This window comes from Sminthopsis crassicaudata, chromosome 4, assembly GCF_048593235.1.
Source record: "Sminthopsis crassicaudata isolate SCR6 chromosome 4, ASM4859323v1, whole genome shotgun sequence".
NCBI lineage: Eukaryota > Metazoa > Chordata > Mammalia > Dasyuromorphia > Dasyuridae > Sminthopsis > Sminthopsis crassicaudata.
The window spans coordinates 103,084,339-103,107,451 of record NC_133620.1 but is presented as its reverse complement, the minus strand read 5'-3'; the positions used below and the strand labels follow the sequence as shown (position 1 = coordinate 103,107,451).

Sequence of the window (23,113 nt, the reverse complement as noted above, 5' to 3'; positions counted from 1 at the left end):
ATTTGCTTGGTTTGGTTTTTTGTTTTATTTTGTTTTGCTTGTTTAAAAAAATAAAGAATACATAGCACCAAATCCCTGGAATCAGTCCCACCTGCTTTCTCTCCACCAAAACAAACACTGGAAAAGTACCTTAGGTTAGACCCCCACCCCAGCACCAGGCTCTTTATATGAAGAGGTATGTATTTCTGTCTGTAGTTGAGAAGGACACCACCTTCCACCCACAGCCAGCTAAGTTGAACTAAGTTAAGAACTAAGAAATCATGGCAGCGCAAAGCTATTTAATACACAAAATCCGCCTTGAAGCCGAGATGCTCCCTCTTAACTGGTTGGCTGGGTCTCTGTTCAGTGTGTCTCCAATTCAATATCCTGTCCTTTGTCTTCTAAAGAAATGGACTCCAGACTTCATTTCCACCTGTACAAGTCTGATTGGGATCAACTCGGACTTCCCCTTTTCACTAATTCTCCAAGACACTGCTCGTAAATTCGAAGAATGTCAAGCATCGACAGATACGCCGCTCCATCCTGCGTGCCCCCCCCACCCCGATTTAGTTATGAACATCTGTTGTTTACAAGGGCTCAGGCTGAGAGCTGCCAGACTTGTTCAGCAACCTCCACTTTAACACAGAGGCTGCCAGGGAGAGATGTCTGCCTTGGATGCTGGGATGCCCCAGCCAGCTTCCGTAGGCAGCACTCGGCACATGGCTTCGCATCCTGCTGCTGGGAATAAGCCTGGGTGGTCGAGGCCTTGCTTAGTACTGGTCCTCGATCCAGGGCACATGAAAGAAAAGGGCTCTCTGAAGTGATCCTTGCTGAGGAGCAAGAAGGTGTGAATTTGGGGAGCAGGAGCAGGAGGCAAAGACTGGGTAATAGTTCAAAGTGAGAACAACCAGAGAAAAGGATTGTCTTTTGGATGTGTCTAAAAATTATTTCCCTCATTTTCCCAAAGCTTCTCAGATGGTCACCAATTCCTTAGTCTTGCACATGTTCCAAGTCCTTCCCCTTCTCCCTCCACCATCACCCTGCAGTATAATGTAAGATCAAATTTTTTTTACTACAGTCTTTGACTAAACATATGCTCTGAAAACTTGGATGAACTAGATACTTAAATCCTTATTTGTATCTGATTTGAGGACAATTTCTGACAAAAAAATATTATCTCCTCTTTAAATCTTCAATTGAAAATGATCTTGATTCCAATTAACCCCCCAAATGTCCTCCTCCTTTGGGATTTTCCATGCATACCATTCATATTTTTAAAAAAATTACTGTGTCTTTGTTACATTAATAGCTTTAAATCCCCCTTTTAATTTTAATATCTTTAATAAGATCAAGTTCTTCTCTACTTTCTGAACTCAATACAACTAAATACCAAGCTACTAATCATGACAACGTAGCTCTTGCTTTTAAAGAATAAGGTTGAGCTTATTAATTCATTAAAATGGTTGCAAATTATTGGGAATTGAAGATCCCATAAACTACTTGCTTTCAATCTAGGTTTATTTGCTCCCATACCCCATTTCTTCCTGAAGACCCATGGAGTAATTTAAGTTAACAAGAATTGTGAAGACATATATTGAAACCCCTTCTGGCAAACCTTTTCCCTGGCATTCTGCCCACCAAGGCCTTGGAAGCTTTGTTTCTGTTACTTGGCAAGCTGAAAGACTAACACTCTGGGGCAAGGGATTCCACCAGATATCTAACCTCATCCTCATTTTTCTTGAAAATGACTATGTTTCTAACTCACCCATCATCATCCCATAGGCCAAAAGACAACATCTAGATAGGTTTGGGGGGTAGGGTGGGTAAGAACAGTGCTATTGGAAGACAAAACAAAACCAAAAAAAAGCAAACACATACTCTGCAGAGACATACATGTCTTGCCTTCACCTCCAGCTTTCTATAAAGGATCCATCTGCTGAGAAAAGGTTGTATGGGACTGATATTCTTTCATTCTCCTAGGGTGCATTTGGGACCTGTTAGCCTCTACCTCATACTTTTATAGGAGCATAATAACTTGGTAATTAGAAGTAACTACTGGCTATATGAGCACAAAGGAAAGAAGAGGGTAATTATCTGCCAAATTTCCTATCTTTAAGTGCTAGTAGTATAAAATTCCAAAGTGACCTGGAAGCCTACATTGAGCTACATGACATTTCATAGCATGACTATTCAGGGATGGGAGGAAATCTAAAATTACTAGGTATTTATAGGGCAGTGCCCATACAATTCCAGGAGGCGTCCCATGGCTCTCACCATGTCCTGTGCAATGGAGCAACATTACAAAGGCCAGCAGAGGGGGTTACAATGGCCCAAATCAGTCTCTGGGGTGCAAAAGGGACCAGCACTCACAGCCAACTCCCTCTGAAGAAGAAAATGGCAGTGACACAGAGTGGTTCCAGTTAGAGTTGTAACACTTCCACTGGCTACTAAAGGAATTCTTGGGTCCCACAGGACCATCTGCCTGATTCCTCCAGGCTCCCAGTTCTAGCAGGGGCCCAGCTCTCATCCATGGGACAGAGCCCCCCTCTTCGATCCTGCTGTGGGACCTTTCCTTTGTGCCTGAGGGGAGGCATCTTAGAACGGGGGAGGAGGGGCAGAGCTTGCTCAATGCCAGATGCTACATCTGGAGGAACCTTGCCCAAGGAAACGAATCATTCCAGAAACGTGTCCAAAACGGATGACTGACACACTAGTCCCAAGAAATCCAGGGTTCTCCCGGAAGCCACGTGGGGCTGCCTACTTCCCTCTCTAGTATCACCCCACACTGGAGGGGAATTTTTGGCCCTCCACCCCTTTCCTATTTTGCAATCACAGCTGTAGTGCACTCCCCCCGGCCAATAGGTTTTTGCCTTTCAGTCATAAGCCGTCTGGTGTGGTTAATGAGTATCTCCAAGCTCGGCTTCTGAGGAGGAAGCCCATCAGTGGTGGAACATAGTGACTGTACAGAATGTGCCCATTTTTTGCAGCAAACAGGACCAAGAGTCCAGAATTTTTAAGAATTCCTTTTTCAATAGTGCACACATCCTCCCAATAAAGGGGAGGAGGGAAAGTCAAAAGGCACACCAGATTCTTGAGCTTCCCCATCGTTTCTGCCCCAGTACTCCCAAATGAGCTGACACTCCAGGAAAGCCTTTCTACACCACCACTAATTGGAATTTTAATGAAAATAGCACACTAACCCCACCATTCTGGTTTTTTTTAAGGCCTCTCTCCCTCCCAATAGGTCAAATGCCATAGATGACACAAAAGCATCTTGCCTCCTGTGCTCTCTCTCAACCTCTCTCTCTACTCTCTTGTTCCTTCTTTTGTTTTCTCTCTCATGCTTTCTCTCTCCTCTCTCCTACATCTTCCTCTTATGCCCTCCCCTTCCTTTTTGCCTCCCCACTTACTCTGTTCCTGCTGTGAATTCACATCTATTGGGGAAGTTTCCATTTAGAAATCCTGCTGCTGCTGCCTCAAATTTAATATTTCTAAAATTGAACTCACCTCCCTCCCTCTACTCCCAAACCTGCTACTCCCTCTAAGTTACCTATATTCTTCAAGTCACCCAAACTTGGAAGTTTGGAATCATTTTCTACCCTCTCCCTCATTTCCAAATCCTGTATTTTCCACTTTGTCTTTCTATTATCAGTGTCCCACACAAAGCTTTACACATAGTAGTTGCTTAAAAATCCTTGTTGCTGAACATAGTAAGTCATTATTAGATTCTACAGAATCTTCTTGTTTGTTCCTTCTTCTTCACTCCCATTGTCACCATCCTAATCTAGGGTCTTCACACCTGGCATTTTGACATAGCTTCTTCAGTGATTGGTCTCCTCACCTCTATTTATATTATATGATTATTTTGGCTATATTTTGCCTGACCTTAATCCTTGCCCTTTACTTCCAAATCATCTTCTCCCCCTCTACATGAGATAAGTCTACCTAAAACATTCTTTGACATATCATTCCCCTGCTTAAAATACTTTCAATTACCTTCTCTAACAGAAACACATAGCTTATAGTCTAAAAGTCCAAACTTCTATTGGGAATCAATATTTATGCTACATATATCACAGAGAGAAATTGTACCAAAAGACAAAATCAGATTAAAATACGAATTTATTTATAAAAATCTTATGAAGAAAAAAGATAGAAAATTGTGAGCAATAAAACAGTGAGAAATTATGGGAAAAAAATTAAATAAATTGTTGTGAAAGACGCCATTCTAAGAGCACTTAGGGTCAAAACTAGAAGGAGGACAAGAAAAAGATTAAAAAATGGAAAAGACCTGTCAAAGCTTCTATAATAAACTGCTTTCTCCATGTATAACATTGGAGACACCAAATGCATAACATTTGGATTCTAACATCAGAGTCCTTAGGATGTCATGTGAGGGAACAGAAACGACAAAAAGAAAACAAAGATAGGATGAGGAGTTGTGTCTGACCAAATATATAAACTCTAGGAGACCCAATTTGGGCACACTTTGATTAAGTAAAAGGATTGATTCTTAAGGCTTGAAAGAGGAGTATATAACAAATGCTTAGGAAAAACCATGGATACTATTGTTCCTGAAAAAGGTGATCAAAAAATACCAATAATTACTAGCCTATATACATATTTTACCATCTCTACAAAATCTCTGTGAAAATAACCTAAAAACGTTATCAAGAGCAGGCTTGATAAGAAAGGAACAGATAGACTTTCTCAAATAATTTATTTAGCAGACTATATCTGTGCAGTCACAATAACTGGCTGAAAGGTACAGAGAAAAATAAGACCTCACTGTGTCTATTATTTGTTGACTATATAAAAAGCTTTTGATTCAGTAAAACAAAGTGCTTCCTCATAAGGCCCTCCTCATAGCATATGTCTCATGTGCATATGTTAAAATCACAAAAGATTCCTTAAAAATGCAATGAAAGAATTTTGATTGGTGATTTTTTAATTATTAATATCCCACATGGTACACAAAATTGGGTCATGTTCACCAAGACATTTAATACAAAGAGGCTTAATAGGAATAATATCCAGTGCGAAATCCTAATGGAATACCCTATAGATGGTGAGGACCTAACTTATCTCAAGTCCCTGAACAGTACAAAGCTAGCATGTGATTTATGATCATTTAAGAGAGTTTGGAGCATGCCATCTCAGTACCTTTCTTCTGGGATTGCCAATTGTTTGCACAATAGTCTCCTCCATTACTATGCAAGCTCCTTGAGAGTAGGGACTGTTTTTTATTTTTCTTTATATCTTCAGTGCTTAACCCAGTGCTGGAACACAATAAGTGCTTAATAAATGTTAACTGACTGACTGAAAAAAAAAACGATGAATTAAAAAAAACGCCTACTATCCACTATGATAAGCAGTTCATCTAACAGCCCATAAAGCTGGTTTATTAGTACACATATCTTAGATAAACACTACACATGGGCAAGAAGTGGGTCCAGCTTTGGACTACAATTCATTGTGGGGTAGTGTACAGTGGGTAGGAAGCCAAAGAAGCACAAATCCAATGGGAGAAAAGGTTTACAGAAGAGAGAACTAAGACTAGTACATAAAGGTTGGAAGATCCAAAATAGCAAATTCAAGCTCGACATGAGGAAGAATTTCACAATTATAGCTGCCCAGTAGTGGAATGTACTACCTGCAGGCATGGTGGGGTCCCCTCACTGAAGGTCTTTAAGCAAAGACTGGATAACTGCTTGAGTAGTGTAGAAGGGATTCAAATTCAAGGGTAGCTGGGACTAAATGGGCTTTCTTTCCCCTCTGAGATTCTCTGGTTCTAGAGAGCACACCCATCAGTGGGACCATATATAAAATGGAAGTCTCTACCTGACAGAACTGGTGTGAAGAGTCTTTTAAGAACCTTAAAACATAATACAAATGTGTTATTACTATTATCTGAACATGCTTATGCCCAGGACCAATTTGTTCAGTAATGGTACTCAGAACATGCTTTATGTTTTCCCACTTTTCAAAGGACCACAAATATAAAGCCATATAATTTAGCCCAAATCCAGAGAAGAGGGCCCAGGCCAAAGCTTTGGAGGACACCTAATTAGAGAAAAGGGCAAGGATTAAGGTCAGGCAAAAAGAAGTCTTGAGGAGAAACAGTCTAATAGGTAGGAGGGGAACTGGCCATGAGAACCTAAAGAGAGGCGAGGGACCTTGGATATCCACAGCTGTGGAGAGCTTAGGAAGGATGGGGACGGAGAAGAGGCCATGCGATCTGCATCCAGGAGAACAGTTCCAGTTGAGTGAGGAGGTCAGAAGTCAAAGAGCAGAGGGTTTAGATGAGGGTCAGAGACAACAAGAAAATGCAGGCACCAAGTGTACAAGATCTCAAGGAGCTCAGCTGAGAAGGAGAGGCAGATTACAGAATGGTCACTGGCCCCGGGCACACCAAGAATGTCCCAGCTCCCCCCAGTCTCTCTCCCCAACCCTGCCCATCCTCAAGGCCCAGCCCAAATCCGACCTCTTCCACCAAGTACTTTCTGACCAGTCCAGATTGACGTTAACTGCTCTGTCCTCTGAAATCCTAGAGTGCTTCTTTGCTATTCCACAACTGATTACACCCTACCTTGTACTGTGGTTATTTTTGTGTATACACCTCACTTCTCCACTGGATTATAAACTCCTGGGGAATCAGGAGCAGTGTGAGCTAGAGAGAACTGGGTTTGAGTACTGCCTCTATATAAAAGGTAGCTGGTGGTATAATGCATAGAGAGCTGGGCCTGGTCAGGAAGACTCATCTTTCTGAGTTCAAATCGGGCCTCAGACATGTATGATTCTGGGCAAGTCACTTCACCCTGTTTGCCTCAGTTTCCTCATCTTTAAATGAGCTGAAAAAGGAAATGGCAAACCCCTCCAGTATCTCTGCCAAAAAAACCACTGAACAATAAAAAAAAAACAACTTACTAATTCTGTGAACAAATAACAACTGTAAGAAGGGGATAATTTCTTATAGTACCTATTGTAAGGGAATATGAACATGAAAAGAGATAATGAATGTAAAGCACTTTACAAACCCTAAGGTGCTTTATAAATTTCTGCTATTTTTCTTATTTGTATTTTCCTCGAGGATGAAGATGATACCTTGTACCAGGGGTGCTAATTAATGATGACAATGACAGAGGGAGTTAGAAAACAGCACAAATGACTAATGAGACACAGAAGGGACAAGATAGGAATATACCTTTAAAAAATCAGGGAGGAGGGTGATGAACCGTTCAAAGTAGGGGATCAAAATCAAGCAAGAGACCACCAAAAGGTAATTTACAGCAGAAAAAATACAGTACAGCATCAATTAAAACCCTGCTGGGCAATATTAACACAGCTCCTACTTTAAAGAGACAATCAAAGCCTTAGAATGAAAGAGGAAGATGTTTCTGCTCCTCCAGATGCCCAATGTAAATGCAATCACATCTTCCCAGTGAGGGTTTTCTACCACCATTTAATAGGCTGTTTCTTTTTTAAAAATTAATCTGGGAAGACAGAAGCCTAGCATCTCTCCAGTCAGGATGGATAGACAACTAAAGCTTGTTGTGCCCTGGGCCAAGGGGCTGGGGAAGCAACCATCTATAGCTTTACTCTGGGTGAAGAATAAGATCCATCTACAACAAAGCTGGAAACATCTCATAAATAACGGATTTCAGGGAAGTACAAGAGGGCAGGAGAAGATAGGGATAGTGCCATCGTGCTATGGGCATTTTAAGGAGAAGTCAGAAGTGAGCTTACTATGGCAGAGGACAAAAGGAGGGTTGGAGCCAAGCAGAGTAGGGAGGGGAGCCCCAAGGTGATGGAAGAATAGCTTCCAGAGAAAGAAGGTTTCCAAGATAAGAGGGGAAAGGCTGTTCAGCAGCATATGCCTTCCAATGCAGCCACTTAAGAAAGAACTTTAATGAAGCCCCCAGCCTAACCAGTATGTGTGGCTGAAATCCAGCCAGGGTGAGAAACAGATTTCGCAGAGGCTGGGGCCAGATCCCTATGGACCAACTGGCCCTGGTAGGCAGCTGCTCTATCCCAAGGGCAAACATCTCCATCTGCCCTCGAGGGGCTGCTCTCCTGACAGCGCAGAGGGCAGCTTCATGTCCTTGCTGGGTCAGCAGCAGCTGCAGCTCTGCAAGGGGGCAGTGGGCACCCACCGGGAGCTTCTGGGAGAACTCTGGGGAAGACACGGACCAGACTTCTACAAGGTAGGCAAACAGGAATGTGTTACAGTCAGTTTCATCTGAAGGAATGTCAACACTGACAAGGTTTTAGAATAACAGGGCCCTGGGGACACACTAGAAAGAGAGGGACTGGAGAGCTTTGCCTTTGCTCTGGGACATGATGCCTCTCTTCTCCCCGCTCCCCGATAGCTGATGCTTTCCTCCATACCTCAGACCTGGACCAACTGGAAAGGAACTTAGTCCCTGCCCACAAACCCCAGCTCTTCTCTGTAAGTCCTCATCTATATGGATGCATTAAATTGCCAAGAACTTAGGGTGAGAAGGAATCAAGCCTCCTGAAAATTGCACTTAGCGCCATCTCATTCCTACCAGTTCCAGGGCATTAATCAATTAATCAACAAGTATTTATTAAGTGCCTGCTATGTGTCCAACATCGTACTGCACTCTGGAAAACACACATAAAGTGAGGAAGACTGCCCTGCCCAAGGAGCATCCATTCTTTGGGGGGGATGCTGTATATTTACAGACAAAGAAATACAAAAGACCGACAAAAATGACAAGGAATTTCCTACCCTCCCTTTCCAGAGGTCCTCAGGAACACCATTATTCTACAACAGGTCTGTGGTCTTGTTAGAGTCAATATTTCCTTATATGATACAGATTGCAGCCCGTCCCGTGTCTGCTCATTTTGTGGAACTCTTCTCCAAGTCCTCCCTGAAGTTTACTCATGGAAGAACACCTCATGTGCTGGAGGGAGCAGGGGGACTTCTATCTTTTCTCTCTAGGCTGTAAGGATAACAATGAAGCATGTGGGGCTCCCCATTAGGGATCCCCACCAAAACCAAGCCCTCTTCTTTTTAGCTCACCTATCTCTCTGAGGGCATCCTCAACACTACTTCTAATTCCTAATGCTTTCTGTGTGATATGTTATGTCTTGCTTATTCCCTCTGTACCTCTCTGCTGCTCTTTGGGTGATCTTCAATTTCAATTCTTCAGAGACAGTGGTGTTCCATGACTCAGACCCATACAAAAACACCAGAAATATGTTGGGGTTCATGAGGATAGGCCTTCGTTTTACATTTCCCAATCCAGTTCTCTCTCCTAGTCAATTCTGGGCCTACCTCATTATCCCCTGGCAGGGTCAGTTCAAGAGAATTGCCCAGGGTCATAGAGATACTAATTATGTCTAAGGTAAGATTCCAACCCAGTCTTCCTGACTCCAATCCCTACATTCTACCTTCTCTGTAATTTAATTAAACTCTCTGGATCTCAGTTTTCTTATCTGTTAAATGAGGGTAATAAAATAATCTCCTTCACAAGGTTGTTAACAAGATCAAATGAGTTCATGACTATGTGTGTTGTCAAATTTAAAGCCATACATACATAAATGTCAACTGTTAACATCTTTATCATTATAGTCATCATCATTATCATCTCCCCATTTTCTGGCTCAACTTCTTTCACAATCTTGAAACAACAGTAGAAGAACAGTCTGACAATACATTATTCTCTACTTTTGTATCCCTTGCCCCTGCCCACCATCACAACATGGTGCAGAAACCCCAGCCCTGGTAACTAACCCCCTTCCACATGAGGAGGTACCTAACCAAATAGCCACTTTAGGAAAATTAATTTAGAACTGAAAAGGACCTTTTCTCACCTTCCACTCAATTCAACTCCTTACAATATGACTTTTGACTCAACTACTTGACTAAAATTATGCTCTTAAAGTTCCCAATGATTTCCTAATAGTTAAATCTGATGGCTTCTTTTTGGTCGTTATCCCTCTCTTGCTTTTGACATTATCAATCACCTCCTTCTTCCCACATGGCCCTTTTCTGCTTGACCTCTATGGCACAATTTTCTCCTAATTCTCCTCCAACCTTCCTGATCCCTCCTTATTATCTCTTTTACTAGACTATCATCCATCTTCTTCCTTTTAAGAGTATGTACTTCCTCCCTCAAGTCTTTGTCCCTGTCCCTCTTTTCTCTATATATTCTCTCCCCCAGTAACCATTCCCATGGGGGGGATTATCATTCCATGGCATGACAGATGACTTTGAAATCCAGTACTAATTTCCTTCTTGAATTCCAGTCTCATATAACCAACTGCTTGGTTTTACCAGTTTTAAGCTACCAAAGGTTAAAACTGCCCTAAGGTTTTTTAAACTATTAAAGCTTTAAGCTGCACTAAAACTTTTAGGACATACTTATTGGTTGATAAAAATGGGAGTTGAATAGCATGCCTTATCCATTGCCTCTTTGAAGAACACATTCTAATTGCTGAGATTTCAGGCTGGGGAGTTCATTCAAGGTAACCCCTCAAAGATGAGCAAACAGGAGAAGTAGCAATGGTATGTTAACTATTGGGACCACCATCTCCTTTGTTAAGCAGGCAAAGTAGTAAAGAGTATTCTTTCATTTTATAGAGGAATTAAGAAGCACAAACACTTAATAAACAATTCCTATGTGACAAGCACAGGGCTAAGATCAGAGAATTCTGCCTAGAGTTGCAGAGCCAGTATCAGATTTCATAATGAACCCAAATCTTTCTGCTTCCAAATCCAGTATACTCTCACCAGTCCCAGCACTATCACTAAATAGTTATGGGATCTTAGGTGAGCAGGGTCATTCTTTGTGTCTGAGTTTCTCTAATAAAATCAGAGCCTTAAACTACATGATCCTCATGGTCTCTTTCAGCTCTAAATGTGACTGTTTACCTATTTATAAAGTAATACAGCTAAACTTTAAGAGCTCTTAAGTGTTTTTCCAACTCTAAAATATTCTATGTTTTTTTAGGAGAGTCGACTACTCAAATAAAAGAAAGATCATTTAAGTAAATCTATACTTCTTGAGAACCATCTCCATATTTACCAAAATTTTCAAGAGATAATAATTCCCAAGTTGATTCTTTTTTTTTTTTTTTTTTTTTTTTTTTGCTGAGGCAATTGGGGTTAAGTGACTTGCCCAGGGTCACACAGCTAGGAAGTGTTAAGTGTCTGAGACCAGATTTGAACTCGGGTCCTCCTGAATTCAGGGCTGGTGCTCTATCCACTGCGCCACCTAGCTGCCCCCCCAAGTTGATTCTTATGACAAGTTTTATATATATCAAATCTGTTAAAACCAAAAACAAATCCAAGATAAATTATAGTGAAGAGGAACTCTCAGAGTAACCTTATTAGGGCTATCATATTGGTTCAGACAACATGATTCATGGAGTCATTATTCAGTATATTCAAGAGATAAAGTGGTCTTTGTCTCCTCTGTATTATAATTTGCAAAAAAATAATGAAGATGAAAAGCATGGTAGGTAAGCTATACCAAGAATAAACTGCTGGACACTGCATCATCCTTATATCTCATAATTTATTCTGATTTAATTGAAATAGCAGGCTGAATATGTAACAGCCCTGTAAAAATTACCTGATTACTTTTCTAAGCTGAAATAACCATGGATTAACAAACCCAGCCTCTCCAAAGGATTCCACAATGAAAAACTATGAAACACTTTACTTGAACTGCTGGTCCTTGGTGCTCCGCGTCTTGGCCAGGAAGCGCTCTGCCAGCTTCTCTAAGTTTCGGGAGTAGTCCATCTCAATTTCAGCCTTCTTTCGGAAGAAGTCCTGAAGATCCTGCAACAGCTGTACTCGTAGCTCACATTGTTGGTCTAAGCATTTCATCTGTTCCGTGAGCTGGGCACGGATCTCTGCAATAGAAACAGGTGAACAAGATTTAGGTTAAGAACCCCAAATAACCCAATACAACAAAACTGAACATCTCATCCATACCTCTACTTAACCCGTCCTTCTTTCAAACTTGCTTTTTCATTAATGCCGCCACCATCTTCAAGAAACCCAGACTCAAAATCTTGATGTTACCTTGGCTTTTTTTCTTCCTTAGTACTGTGCCCCCTTAGAGCAAAAGTGGTGCCAAGACTAAAGGACTGTACCTTCGCATAATCGATTTCTGTCCTCTTTTTTCCAATCATACTGCCATCACTCCCTTTGTTAGACTACTTATAATATCTTTCTGATTGGTCTCCCCACTTCCAGTCTCCTCCTTCCAAATTATTCTTTTTATAGCTGCCAAAAACATCTTCCAAAAGTACAAGTATGACTTTTCCAGCCTCATTTCCTAAAACTCCTTTTTGCACAGTCTGGGTTCTGGATGAAGTGGACAGCTAGCCATTCCCCAAACTCAAGGTGTTTCCAAACACCTGCTTCCATGCAATCAAACTAGATGACCTTCCCACCTCCAGCACTGCCCCATGCCCCAAATACATAGCCTTCTCATCTCTGTCTTTCAGATTCCTCACATGTCTCTGAGGTTCAGCTCAGGCCCTAGTTATCCTCCATTTAGTCTTTTCTTTCCTCTGCTCCCCTAGAAGAACATAGCATCCTTGAGGACAGAAACGATATAATTTTTATCTTTTTATCCCAACCACACCCATGGAAAATCCTTAATAAATGTTTACTGAATTGGAAGAGTTCTCATTTTCCATTTATCTCTCTCTCCCCCCCACCCCTGCCCCATGGAGGTTAATAAGAGACAAATTCTCTGTCATCCCATCTTAGTTACCCAGAAATCCTAGGGTATGGAAAACCTCCAGAAACACCATTCCCTCTTTCAAGGCACCATTTAACCTTATATGTACAAAAAGATGTGCTCAATAAAGCCGAAAGGATCTACTTTGTAGATACTGTCTTAATAGTTTTCTCTCCACTTGCTGGAGAGAGTTAAAGAGATACACAAAATCACAAAAGACCATTTAAGCCAACCCCTTCCTTTGCTAAGGGAGGAAAGTGGGGCCTAGGGGGGCAAGAGTGATTAGTCAAAGGGCTGTTTGGTTTAGAGAAAGGAGATTTGCCCAAGATGCAAACTAAGAACGAGTGAAATTTAGCGGAAGGATGCATAATAAAAAATAAACAAACACATAATAAAACAAGAGTCAAAGGCCATGGGTTCAAATTCCACCTATGACAATTAAAATATATGTTTTTCTGGGTAAGTCATGTAATTTCCCTAAGGTTGGCTTCCAAGACACTCAAAAAGGGGTTTGGATAGATTGAAGGTTTCTCAGACACTAAAAATAGGATTCTTAGAATCAAGCACGCTGTCCCACTGCTTTACCTATGATCCAAATTCATACGCTACTTCTAGGGTCTATGAAGAAATATCAAGTCACAAAGTCCAAAAGGCCCATTGTTTGTGCAGTGGCAAAATCCCTACTGCATCCTTCCCACCGACACCTCCTCTCTTCCATCATGTCAGACAGACCGAGACAGACTGCCCGGGCACAGCTGGCACAACCTCTCTGACAACCTTTAGACAGAACTGGCAAGCCCTCCCTCCTGACCTGAAGTGCTAGTGGCTCCAGATGCCACCCAATCTGCCCACCCTCCCAACCTGCTGCCTGCACAGGCCTGCAAACCCCTCCCTGCCAGAGAAGTCAATCACATCAACGTGTGGCAGGCAGATCTGGCAGCTCTGGGAAGGCGGGCACTGCCAAAGCCGCCTGCCTGCTTCCCGCTTACAAGGACTGCAGGAGTGTGCTATGCAGCATCCGATACCCCCCCCCCCCCCCCCCCCAGAGACTGCAGACCTTATCTTCTCCACCTTTCCCTGGCCAGCCATTCCCTTTATCTTTTAGCAGGGCTCCCTTGGGACCTATTAGAGAGGGGAGGAGTTACCCATTCCCAAGGAAATCCACCAATCAGGGTCCACCCTCGTCCTTTCCCGACCCACTCTCCAAGTTTATTTCCAGGCACAACTCTGGGACCATATTGCCTCTGCACTGATAAGTCATTCGAGGACAAGCACTGGGGCCGCACGCTGTCGTGGGGCCAGCGGGGAAACGGGAGGCAGCCCAGGATCAGCCATACACTGACTACAAGTTGCAGGCGAAGAGCACCCATCTGACACTGCTCGGGCCCGGCCCAGATCTGACTCATTGGGGCTTCTTGTAGCTACCTAGCCATTTCCTCCCTTGCTCTCTCCCCTTGGAGCTGTCAGTGCCAGTTGGGCCCCAAATGACCCTGTCTGAACTGAAACTGGACCCCAAGGTACTCCTCAGAGTGCCTTCCCTGCCCAACTGCTTTCCTTGTCATTAAAAGGGCATACTCCCTCAGTGCTAGTCTTACCCTAGGAGGAGCAGCCCAGAGAGGATGCCTCAGGGCCTAGCAAGAGGTGTCCTGCATCCTCAGAGTGGCTTTTCCAGGGGTCCGAAGTACAAGGAGGTAAGGGGGGAAAGAGGCAGCAATATTTCAGCTGTTTTCCTTTGCCCGCCGTGCCAGGCCCCTCCCATGGTACAGTAGGATGGATGATCCTTCTCAGGCCAGCTTTGACCACTCTGTAGCTACAGCGTTGGGCAAGATCGGACTCCTGGCTCCTTCCTTCCACTTACCACTAGCCTTGTTTGGATGGGCACGTGTGCATGTACACTATGAAGGAAAGCCAGCCAGGGGTCATGGAAGGGTCCCTCACGTGCTCAGAGATTCCTAAACCTACCTAATGAAAATGTTCCAAGTTACGCCTGCTTTTCTCCTGTATGTTGGCAAATAACCCATCAGCTGAACCAGTTGTGGACTAGGCGGAAAGTTTGGCCAGCAGACCCAATTGTTCATTGCTGTCACTTAAGAGTGTCCAGTTAAAACAAGAAGCTGAAATCCTTTAGGCTGAAAAAGCTCCCTGGTCACTTACTAGTCAGCAGACTAGCGAGAGGATTAGTTAGCTGGGCAGTGGGCTAAAATAACGTGTAGGACTGAGAACTCTGGCTCCCTGGGGATCAAGCTGGCAGGGGAGGTGAGAGGAACAAGCTAGGCAAGGGGGAAAACAATCCCAGCTGAGCTAATTCCCATAATGCCGGGCCACCAGAGAGTTTAGTTTTAGAGGGTGCCAAGACATTGCTCCTGCCTTCCCCACTACTTAGTTTAGGAATAAATGCCTGGAGAGGGTGTCCATGGGTGCCCTGGGAAATCTTCTGGTGCCCTCAGACCAGCCTTTTCATGAGTTTGAAATGAAAAGAAGATAGGGAGGGGAGGAGGGAAGGAAGATGGGGACAGTAATCAGTAATATTCCAGCTGCTATTTCCATCAACCTCCCTCCCTAAACAGCTAGTACAGCAGGGAAGAAGACCAGCTCAGGCCAGTTTTTACCATCCTGAAACTGTGGCTATAGGGCTGGGGAAGGCAAGGCCCCTGATTTCTCCCCACTCTATCACTAGTTCAAAGTAGACCGGGTCAAAGTTTTAATCAGCCAAGGGACCGTTCCTAGAGGAAGACTTGGCTAGTGCTTTTGGATACTATATCCAGAATAAGGAAACAAAGGAAATGAGACCATGTCGTAGATGCTTTCCTGGGGTAAACAATGATAATTAGAGAGTAACATCTCAAAAACTGCGGCATTCACCACTCGAATGATTACGCCGGTTGGGGGCTAATTATGGCTTTGTTTCTACTAGTCTACTGATTCACTCTGGAAGTCTCCTGTCTGTACTTGTTGTCTGTGCCCACTTTCTAGAGCTATTCTGAAGGGTGGGTTTAGAGGAAGTAAAACATTTTTTTAATTAAATCATGTGAAAGACAGTCCTAGGTCATTTAGCACTGGGTTAAAAGCAGGCAAAATAAGGGAACAAACTTCAAGAATTCTACCACCCTGCCAAGAAAAATTCAATAAACTAAAAGATTCAAGGATGCACTCCACCTGTCCCTGGGAGATGTCCCGTCCCCACCCCCCCCAAAGGTCAGTGGCAGTAAACCTCCCCTGTCTCCCTCAGACCACAAATATGTTCACTACACAAGCCAAACTCTAGACCTCCGGGTTCCACTTGGTTGTATCAAGGCAGAGAGTAGTCCGAGCTCTGTCCAAGGCAGAATGTGCTGCCTCAGGATTTTCATCACTGCTGCAAAGAAAAACAATAAGGGGGGTTGGGGCGGGAGGGTGCTGCATGGCAGACATGCCAGCTCTCTGCCTCTGCACACAATAGGCCTCTGAATGCCAGCACGCCCAGGCCTCGTGCCCAAGCAGGAGGCAGCTACTCAGGGGAAGGGAGGGATGACAGGGTGGCCATGGGAGAGCAGAGAAGAAAAGAAGGGCCTGTCTAAGTTTAGAGGGAGTCCCTCTAACTCCCCTCCTCTCCTTTCCCTTGCCTCAATGGTACAGTAGTTCAACTCATGCAAGATTTCTCTCACTGGCGGAGGTAGAATCCAGGGAGCCATGAGATCCTTTTGGATTCTAGAATGCCCTTCTTATTCTATTTGGAGAAGTCAATCAGGCCACTAGAAATTCCCATCAGTTTCTTGAAGCAGCTATATCTTAGAGAAGGCCCATATTCCCTTCTGAACCAAGCCCAAAGTTGAAGGACCACTGGAATCATAGACAAGGATTTCTCCCTGACTAAGAGTCCTGTGCAATCCAGCCTAGAGCATTATACCTAAAACAACGCTTAAGAGGACAGGCCGAGCTCTGTGATGTTTATTTCAATCATTCTTTAAGTTAGCTCAGTCATGAGAATAAGCTCCAGCCTACGAGTGTATAACTAAACTCCAGCTTACAGACCCAGGCAGGCCCAAAGAAGGCATGGCAGGAGAAAAGGGAATTCAGCAGCAGACCTAAAACAAATGTAATGTCTTCTGCCTCTCCTTTCTATTTTTTTAAAGACTTTTCCTGGAATATGGCATCCTTTTATAGAAACCACTCTGTGAAACAGAAAACAGGGCAATAGTTTCTGAAAGGAGGAGGAAGATACTTGTGGATAAGATGTGGTTAGTGTTTCATATAGATATTTAGGTCAAGAGTGAAACTAGATTTGTTCTTGTTAGTTAAGAGGGAATTACCCCAAAGGTAAGAAAAGGGAGACCAAAAATGAAGAAACCTTTCATTTCCAATTCTTTCTTTGTGGGGAGGGTGTCTCACTTTCCAAATGCATTTCAGTCCGCTGCTTAAGACAAACTGGGGGCCAGGCCCCAGGTTGGCTCTGACATTAAGTCCTACTGGCTGATTACCATTTTATCATTTTGGGGGGACTTACATATCAAAATATGGCAAAGCAGTGTCCATTAGGCATCCTCTGTTCTGATGCGTGATCCCCAGATAGAGCCAGCACAGCATTCTGGAGAAGTGTAATTTTAGGTTTGGCCAAGACTGAGTTACTAACCACACCCAGCTACTGCCATGCTTTTTGGGGAAGAGGCAGGAGAGGATAGAAAGGGAAACACAATTTTTTCAGGACATTAACTATTCAGCAGAAATAAAGTCCAAAGTCTTAGTGGGCCAGCTTAGGCTAGACAATGACCTAAAGCTAAGAGGATAAGAGGCAATGTAAAAATTCTCTCCTTTCTGAACAAGCCAAAGGGAGAAATCTTATGTGGGCTCCAGCAGAGCCCTCTTCCTTCTTTGAAATCTTCATGATTACAGGTAGACACCCAATACATACCTTTCTGAGAACACTTTGCCAAATCACAGACCCAGAAAGGGGGAAAGGAGACAAATAACTTTCTATTTCTTCTTTGCTTCTTCTTTAAATGTTAGTACTATCTAAGCTCAGACAAACCACTTTTCTCTCTCTCTCTCTGTCTCTGACTCAGCCTCTCTCTCCCCACCTCCTTTCCCCAGAAGCCAGGGGCTGGGCTGTGTACCTCATATATTTTGTATGTAGCAAATCACCTTGTCTTTCAGTCAATGTTAATAAATGGTATAAATAAAAGAGATCTCCCTCTAATATCTCTCCTAATGATAACAATCCAATAGATTTTTCTCACAAATCCAGCTTTGGCTGGTTCAATTCTTTTCGAAAAACACCTGCTGTCACAGTAATATAAGTAAAATTAAATCCCATTACCTTTCTGGTAGCTGTCAAATCAGAGCACAATTGAGGTCTTCAGAAAACTCAATTTTCATATCTTTTACTAAGAGCTCTTATCTGTACTTTAATCTTTCCTCTACAAAATAGTTCTAGGGAAGGAGAAGGTCAGAATGAGCTGCCAAGTCTGGCCTAATTCCTTTACCCGGCAGGTTTCCCTCTCTAAGGAACTTAGGGCCTCAGGCTTGTCATCTTGTTGGACCTGGTGTTGGGCCTGGGCTGCAATACCTACTGTTAGTTATTATTTACGTGACCTTGGGGCAAGTCATTCTTGTACCTCAATTTCCTCAACGGAAAAAGGAGGGAGGTGGACTAGCTTATCACTATTGTCCTTCTAACTCTAAATCTTATTATCTATATTATTATTATTAACAATTCTTTCCTACCAAAACAAACAAACAAACAAAAAACCCAAATCAACACATAGGGTCCTTTCCCTTTGTTTACAGAATAGTGCTCATCCAGCTAAATTCCTTCATTTTAAAGAATAATAAATGGGACCAGAGAAAGAAAATAAATAAGCCATGATTATAGAAGGAAGAGCTTCCTAAACTTTCCCATTAGGGACCCTTTTTCACCTGAGAAATTTTTATATGACCCGGGGCCTATAAGTATGTTATTGTCCTATGTACTCAAAGAGAGCCAAATCGACATCACTATGTTAGAGTTCCGACTGTGGCTGATCAGACCAACCAAGCCGGCTCAGAATGTCCCGCCACAGGTCAGACACAAATAGTCCCTAGGAATATTTGGAGTAGCCTCACTAATTTTGGGGCACTTCAATTCCTCTTCGCTCATAAAGCACAGAACCTTCTCTGATGAGGGCTTACCATGCTGGGCAGTACTGTGCCAATGTCTCCCATGTCATGCAAAACAAACATTACTGATAATAAATCATAAAGAAATGTATTTTAAAACAATTATTTAGCATACATAATTTTATCATTAATTATAAAACTAAAAGCAAATTGGCATACTAATGAGATGGATATATTTGTTAATTTTATATAAAGATTAATCTTGGCAGAATATTTGGTATATTTTACTGCTGCCAAGTTTTTTATGCCCCACTTTTGCTTATACAACCCTATATGGGTTATGACCCACAGTTTCAGAAGCTTTGATATAGGGAGTATCAGGTCAGGAATTTGAACCCAGGTCTTTAGAGAACCACTTCAATGGTATTTCTAATCTGCAAATATTCATAGAGCACATGCTATGTTGTTCAGTTTTTTATAAGGCATGCCTTGGAGGATACTCGACAATTCCCTCCCATAATGTCAGAATAATTCAGAAAATAATCTGAGAACATGACAGTAATAGCACTGGGCATTGATACTGCACATTCAAGTCTGAAATCTGACATGATTTCATTTGATTCTCAGATCAAAACTGTGATGTGGACTGGAAGGCAAAGCATGATTATCCCCATTTTAAAGATAAGGAAACTGAAGCTTAGAGAAAATAAAGGCCTTTAATCAATCATTCAACAATTAGAGTGCCAGCACTTGTGAGGGGCTCCAAATTAGATTCTGGAGATACAAACAGAGAAAGAAAGCATGGAACTTATAGCTATGTCCTGATTAGCGAGAATAATGCATTTTCCCAGAAAAATGACAGCTTCCCATAGTATAAATTCAACTGATATGAACCCACTTCCAAGGAATCATCATTGTACACAATATTTGACCTGGTCAAACATTCTAATGTAGGCCAGCACAGCACTGACCATTTATTGCATCATCTGATCCTCACAACCCTAGGAAACAAAAGCTATTCTTAACTCCATTTTAGATAAAGAACCAGGCTGAGAGAGGGCAAATGATTTGTTTATGGTCACACTACTAATAGATGCCAGATACAGGATTACTCCCTTTTTCCTGATTCCAGGGAGCCACTTGACAGAGAAACAAGTGCATGTATATAGGATGTCTCAGGAGCCTTGCTGGAATTTTAAGCTATTAAAGATCAAGAACTTATTTAAGCTATGAAAGCTGAAAACTGAAAATTCTATTAAAGACTTTTAGGACACTATTCTGTGTGAATAGACACAGAAAAAATATAAAGATAGAAAGGAAGAGCAATGATACTTGGAGGGATTGCAAGAACTTTTACATAGGAACTTCTGTAGTGTTTTTTCAGCAGTATCTTTAAGAAAAAGCAGGATTCTCTGAGGGAAAGAAGAGAAGGCAGTACATTCTAGGCATGAGAGATGATCAGTACAAAGGCATGGAAGTTGGAGATGGTATATGGGGTGCAGAGAAAGGAGAGAAGGACATAAGATACAAAGAGACTTATAGTGTGGACCTGATGAATGAGGAAATGACTATGCATATTTATTACCAAGATTTTGGTTTCACTGAAGAGAAGAGCTAAGTGTAAGAAAATATTTCTTAAATGAAAAAAAAAAATACACACACACACACACACACACTATGGAACATACGTTTCTCTGTCTCTGTGTCTCTGTCTCTATGTCTGTCTCTGTCTGTCTGTCTCTCTCTCTCACTCTCACAGCCCAGGAATTTAGATTAGCAGTAGGCAATGGGGACCCACTGATTGTTTTTGACAGGAGTATGGAAAAGGGGAGGGAAAAAAAAAATTTTTTTTAGGGAAGATTAGAAGTGCAGATTTATACAGAAAGATTCTGGGTCTATTAAATTAAGAAACAGGAAATATTTTTTTAAAGTTGTTTTCGGGCAATAGTGCAGAGGCCACAAGTGAGCAAATTAATTCTATGAACGGAAAATCCCTGCATGAAATAACATTAATCACTAGCAACAATGCAGTGTCTTCTTACTGGTAATCCCTTAGATATATGAGCAATTACAAAGGTAGACTTTTCTTCCTTTCCCTGCCCTTCCCTCCTTCCTTCCTCCTTCCCTTCTTCTTTCCTCTCTCCCATTTTCCTTCCAGCCTCCAGTCAAATGACTGAAAAGCAGTAGAATCAAGTAACTGAAATCAAAGGATAAGAATTAGGGAGATGTTAGGATGAAGGGAACTTTCATTATCTGTATGGCCGCAGGCTCTTTGAAGTGACTCAATATCAAATCAAAGACAAATGGTTCCCAAATGAACAGGCTGTCACAGCAAATGCTCCACTAGTCATTTTAATCCCTCTGCATTGTCTGGGATATTTAAGAGAGAAATTCCCCAAACCAAAAAAATCTAGCCCTACCTTGTGGACAAATAAACATCTAGAAGATGAGGATAGGCTGCTCCTCTGGGATATGTCCCCCAATCTAATTTGTTTGATGTAGTAGTACTAGAGGCTTAAACAACAGGATATCCCTTAAAGACTAGAGTGAAATTGATGAATCAAGCAACAAATATTTTTGAGTGCATACTACTAGTAATATGCTTTTTTCCCAATAACACTTAGGCCGTTAATACATTAAGGGGACCCACTTTATTTTAGAAATTTTAATTTTTTCTGAATGACCCAAGTGTATGTCCTTCTTCTGCCCAGTTTCCCTTACCAAGAGGGGGGAAAAAAAAAAAAAAAAAACTATAGAACATAAAACTTTGAGCTCACTTTCTAATAGGAACAGAAGCTCACAGAGGAAGAATGACTTGCTTGCTCATGGTTAGAGCCAGAAAACAAACTTAGGCTGACTCCAAGTTCAACTCTCTTTCCATTACACCAAGCTGCTGAATGATGTCCAAATAGGTAAAGGCAATGGTGCCAAAAGAAACCATATTTCTAGCTGTTTAATGCAATAGCAGAGTTGATTTGGGAGAAAATGAGATCATAAATTCCTGGCAGGTAGCTACTGCTTTTTACTCATTGTGTGGAGCACTAAGCACAGAACCAGATTGAGGCAAGGTGGACTTTGCTTTTGTTTTTGCTGGTTTACTGGTGAATATGGGAATATGGGAAACATAAGCACAGGTTCCCCCCATACCCACAATGATAAAAATATAAAAGGACTAGATACTAGGACCAAATTTTGCATTTCATACATTCTGAATTATAACTCTTTTTCCCTTGAAAAACTATACGTTTTCCTTAAGACAAAATGACCTAGGAAAGAGCTAGCCTAGGTTTAATCTCCACATCTAACATATGATTGTTTAACTCTGCCTGAGCAAGTCACTCAACTTCTGGGTACTCTAACCTACTCTTAGAGGCAGTGAGTTTTAGGATCCCAGAACTTTAGAAAAAAATTTTAATAACTATTTCAACATAATTGGTTTCCTTAGTAATCTTATGTATTTTATTTTATGGCTTTAAAAACATTATGTCTACCTATAGGCTTCAAACTGCCAAAAAGGTTTACACTACAACACACATGGAAAAAAGGTTTAGAACACTCCAACTATAAAACCATAAATTAAAGAAAGACTTAATCTGCTTTGGTAGATGGAGTGTTCCAAATGGGAATTCTCTATACTTCTGAAGCTGTGGGTTCTATACATAATCTTTAATCTACTTCCTTGAGAAGGCTGACCTTCTCCATCAATTACTCAGATTAACAAATTTTAAAAATTTGTTTCTAAAGCTGTGTTATGATTCCCCCCTTGTCCTTCCCTCTCCCCCACTCCAGAGCCATGGAATCCTATGATGGTGATATGGCCTTATTAACTGGAAGAAAATAATAAAGTAGCCCTCAGAAGGGTTTTAGAAGTTCTTTCAAGTAGCCAAGTGAACTACATTTAAATTCAACAGAGCCAGGAGTTTAAAGATGGAAATGGATATAATTTTTGCCCTCAAGGAGTTTACAATCTAACAGGGGGATAGACGTATGTACAAATAATAACAACCTACTTAATTACTGCTTCAACATTTGCAGAGCCCTTTATACATATTATCTTCTCTATCCAAGTAGATCTGTGATGTTGTTTATTTTACAGATGAGGAAACTGAGGTTCAAATTTAAGCCACCTGCCCAAGAATCCACAAAGAAAGATTCAAATGGAGGTCTTCCTGACTCTCTAAGGACAGCAAACTATCTATTGCAATATATTACTTCTCATTCTTAGTAAAAGTCACAATTAAATAGAGATTTACTGTTTCATTTACATTAATTACATTATCTCATTTGATCCTCTTTACAATCTAAGATAAAATAAAATATAATAAGACAAAAGAAGA

General features: G+C 41.8%; 1 protein-coding gene across 5 annotated transcripts in view; it reads right to left on the bottom strand.

The window, feature by feature from the left end:
* SRGAP2 (SLIT-ROBO Rho GTPase activating protein 2) overlaps positions 1-23,113 on the bottom strand; it is a 252,665-nt gene that overhangs the window by 143,532 nt on the left and 86,020 nt on the right. For all 5 annotated transcript variants that reach the window (XM_074308983.1, XM_074308987.1, XM_074308985.1 and 2 more), the window contains exon 3: positions 11,673-11,865. In XM_074308983.1, coding sequence (XP_074165084.1) covers positions 11,673-11,865 — 193 coding nt within the window. The remainder of the gene's footprint in view (positions 1-11,672; positions 11,866-23,113) is intronic.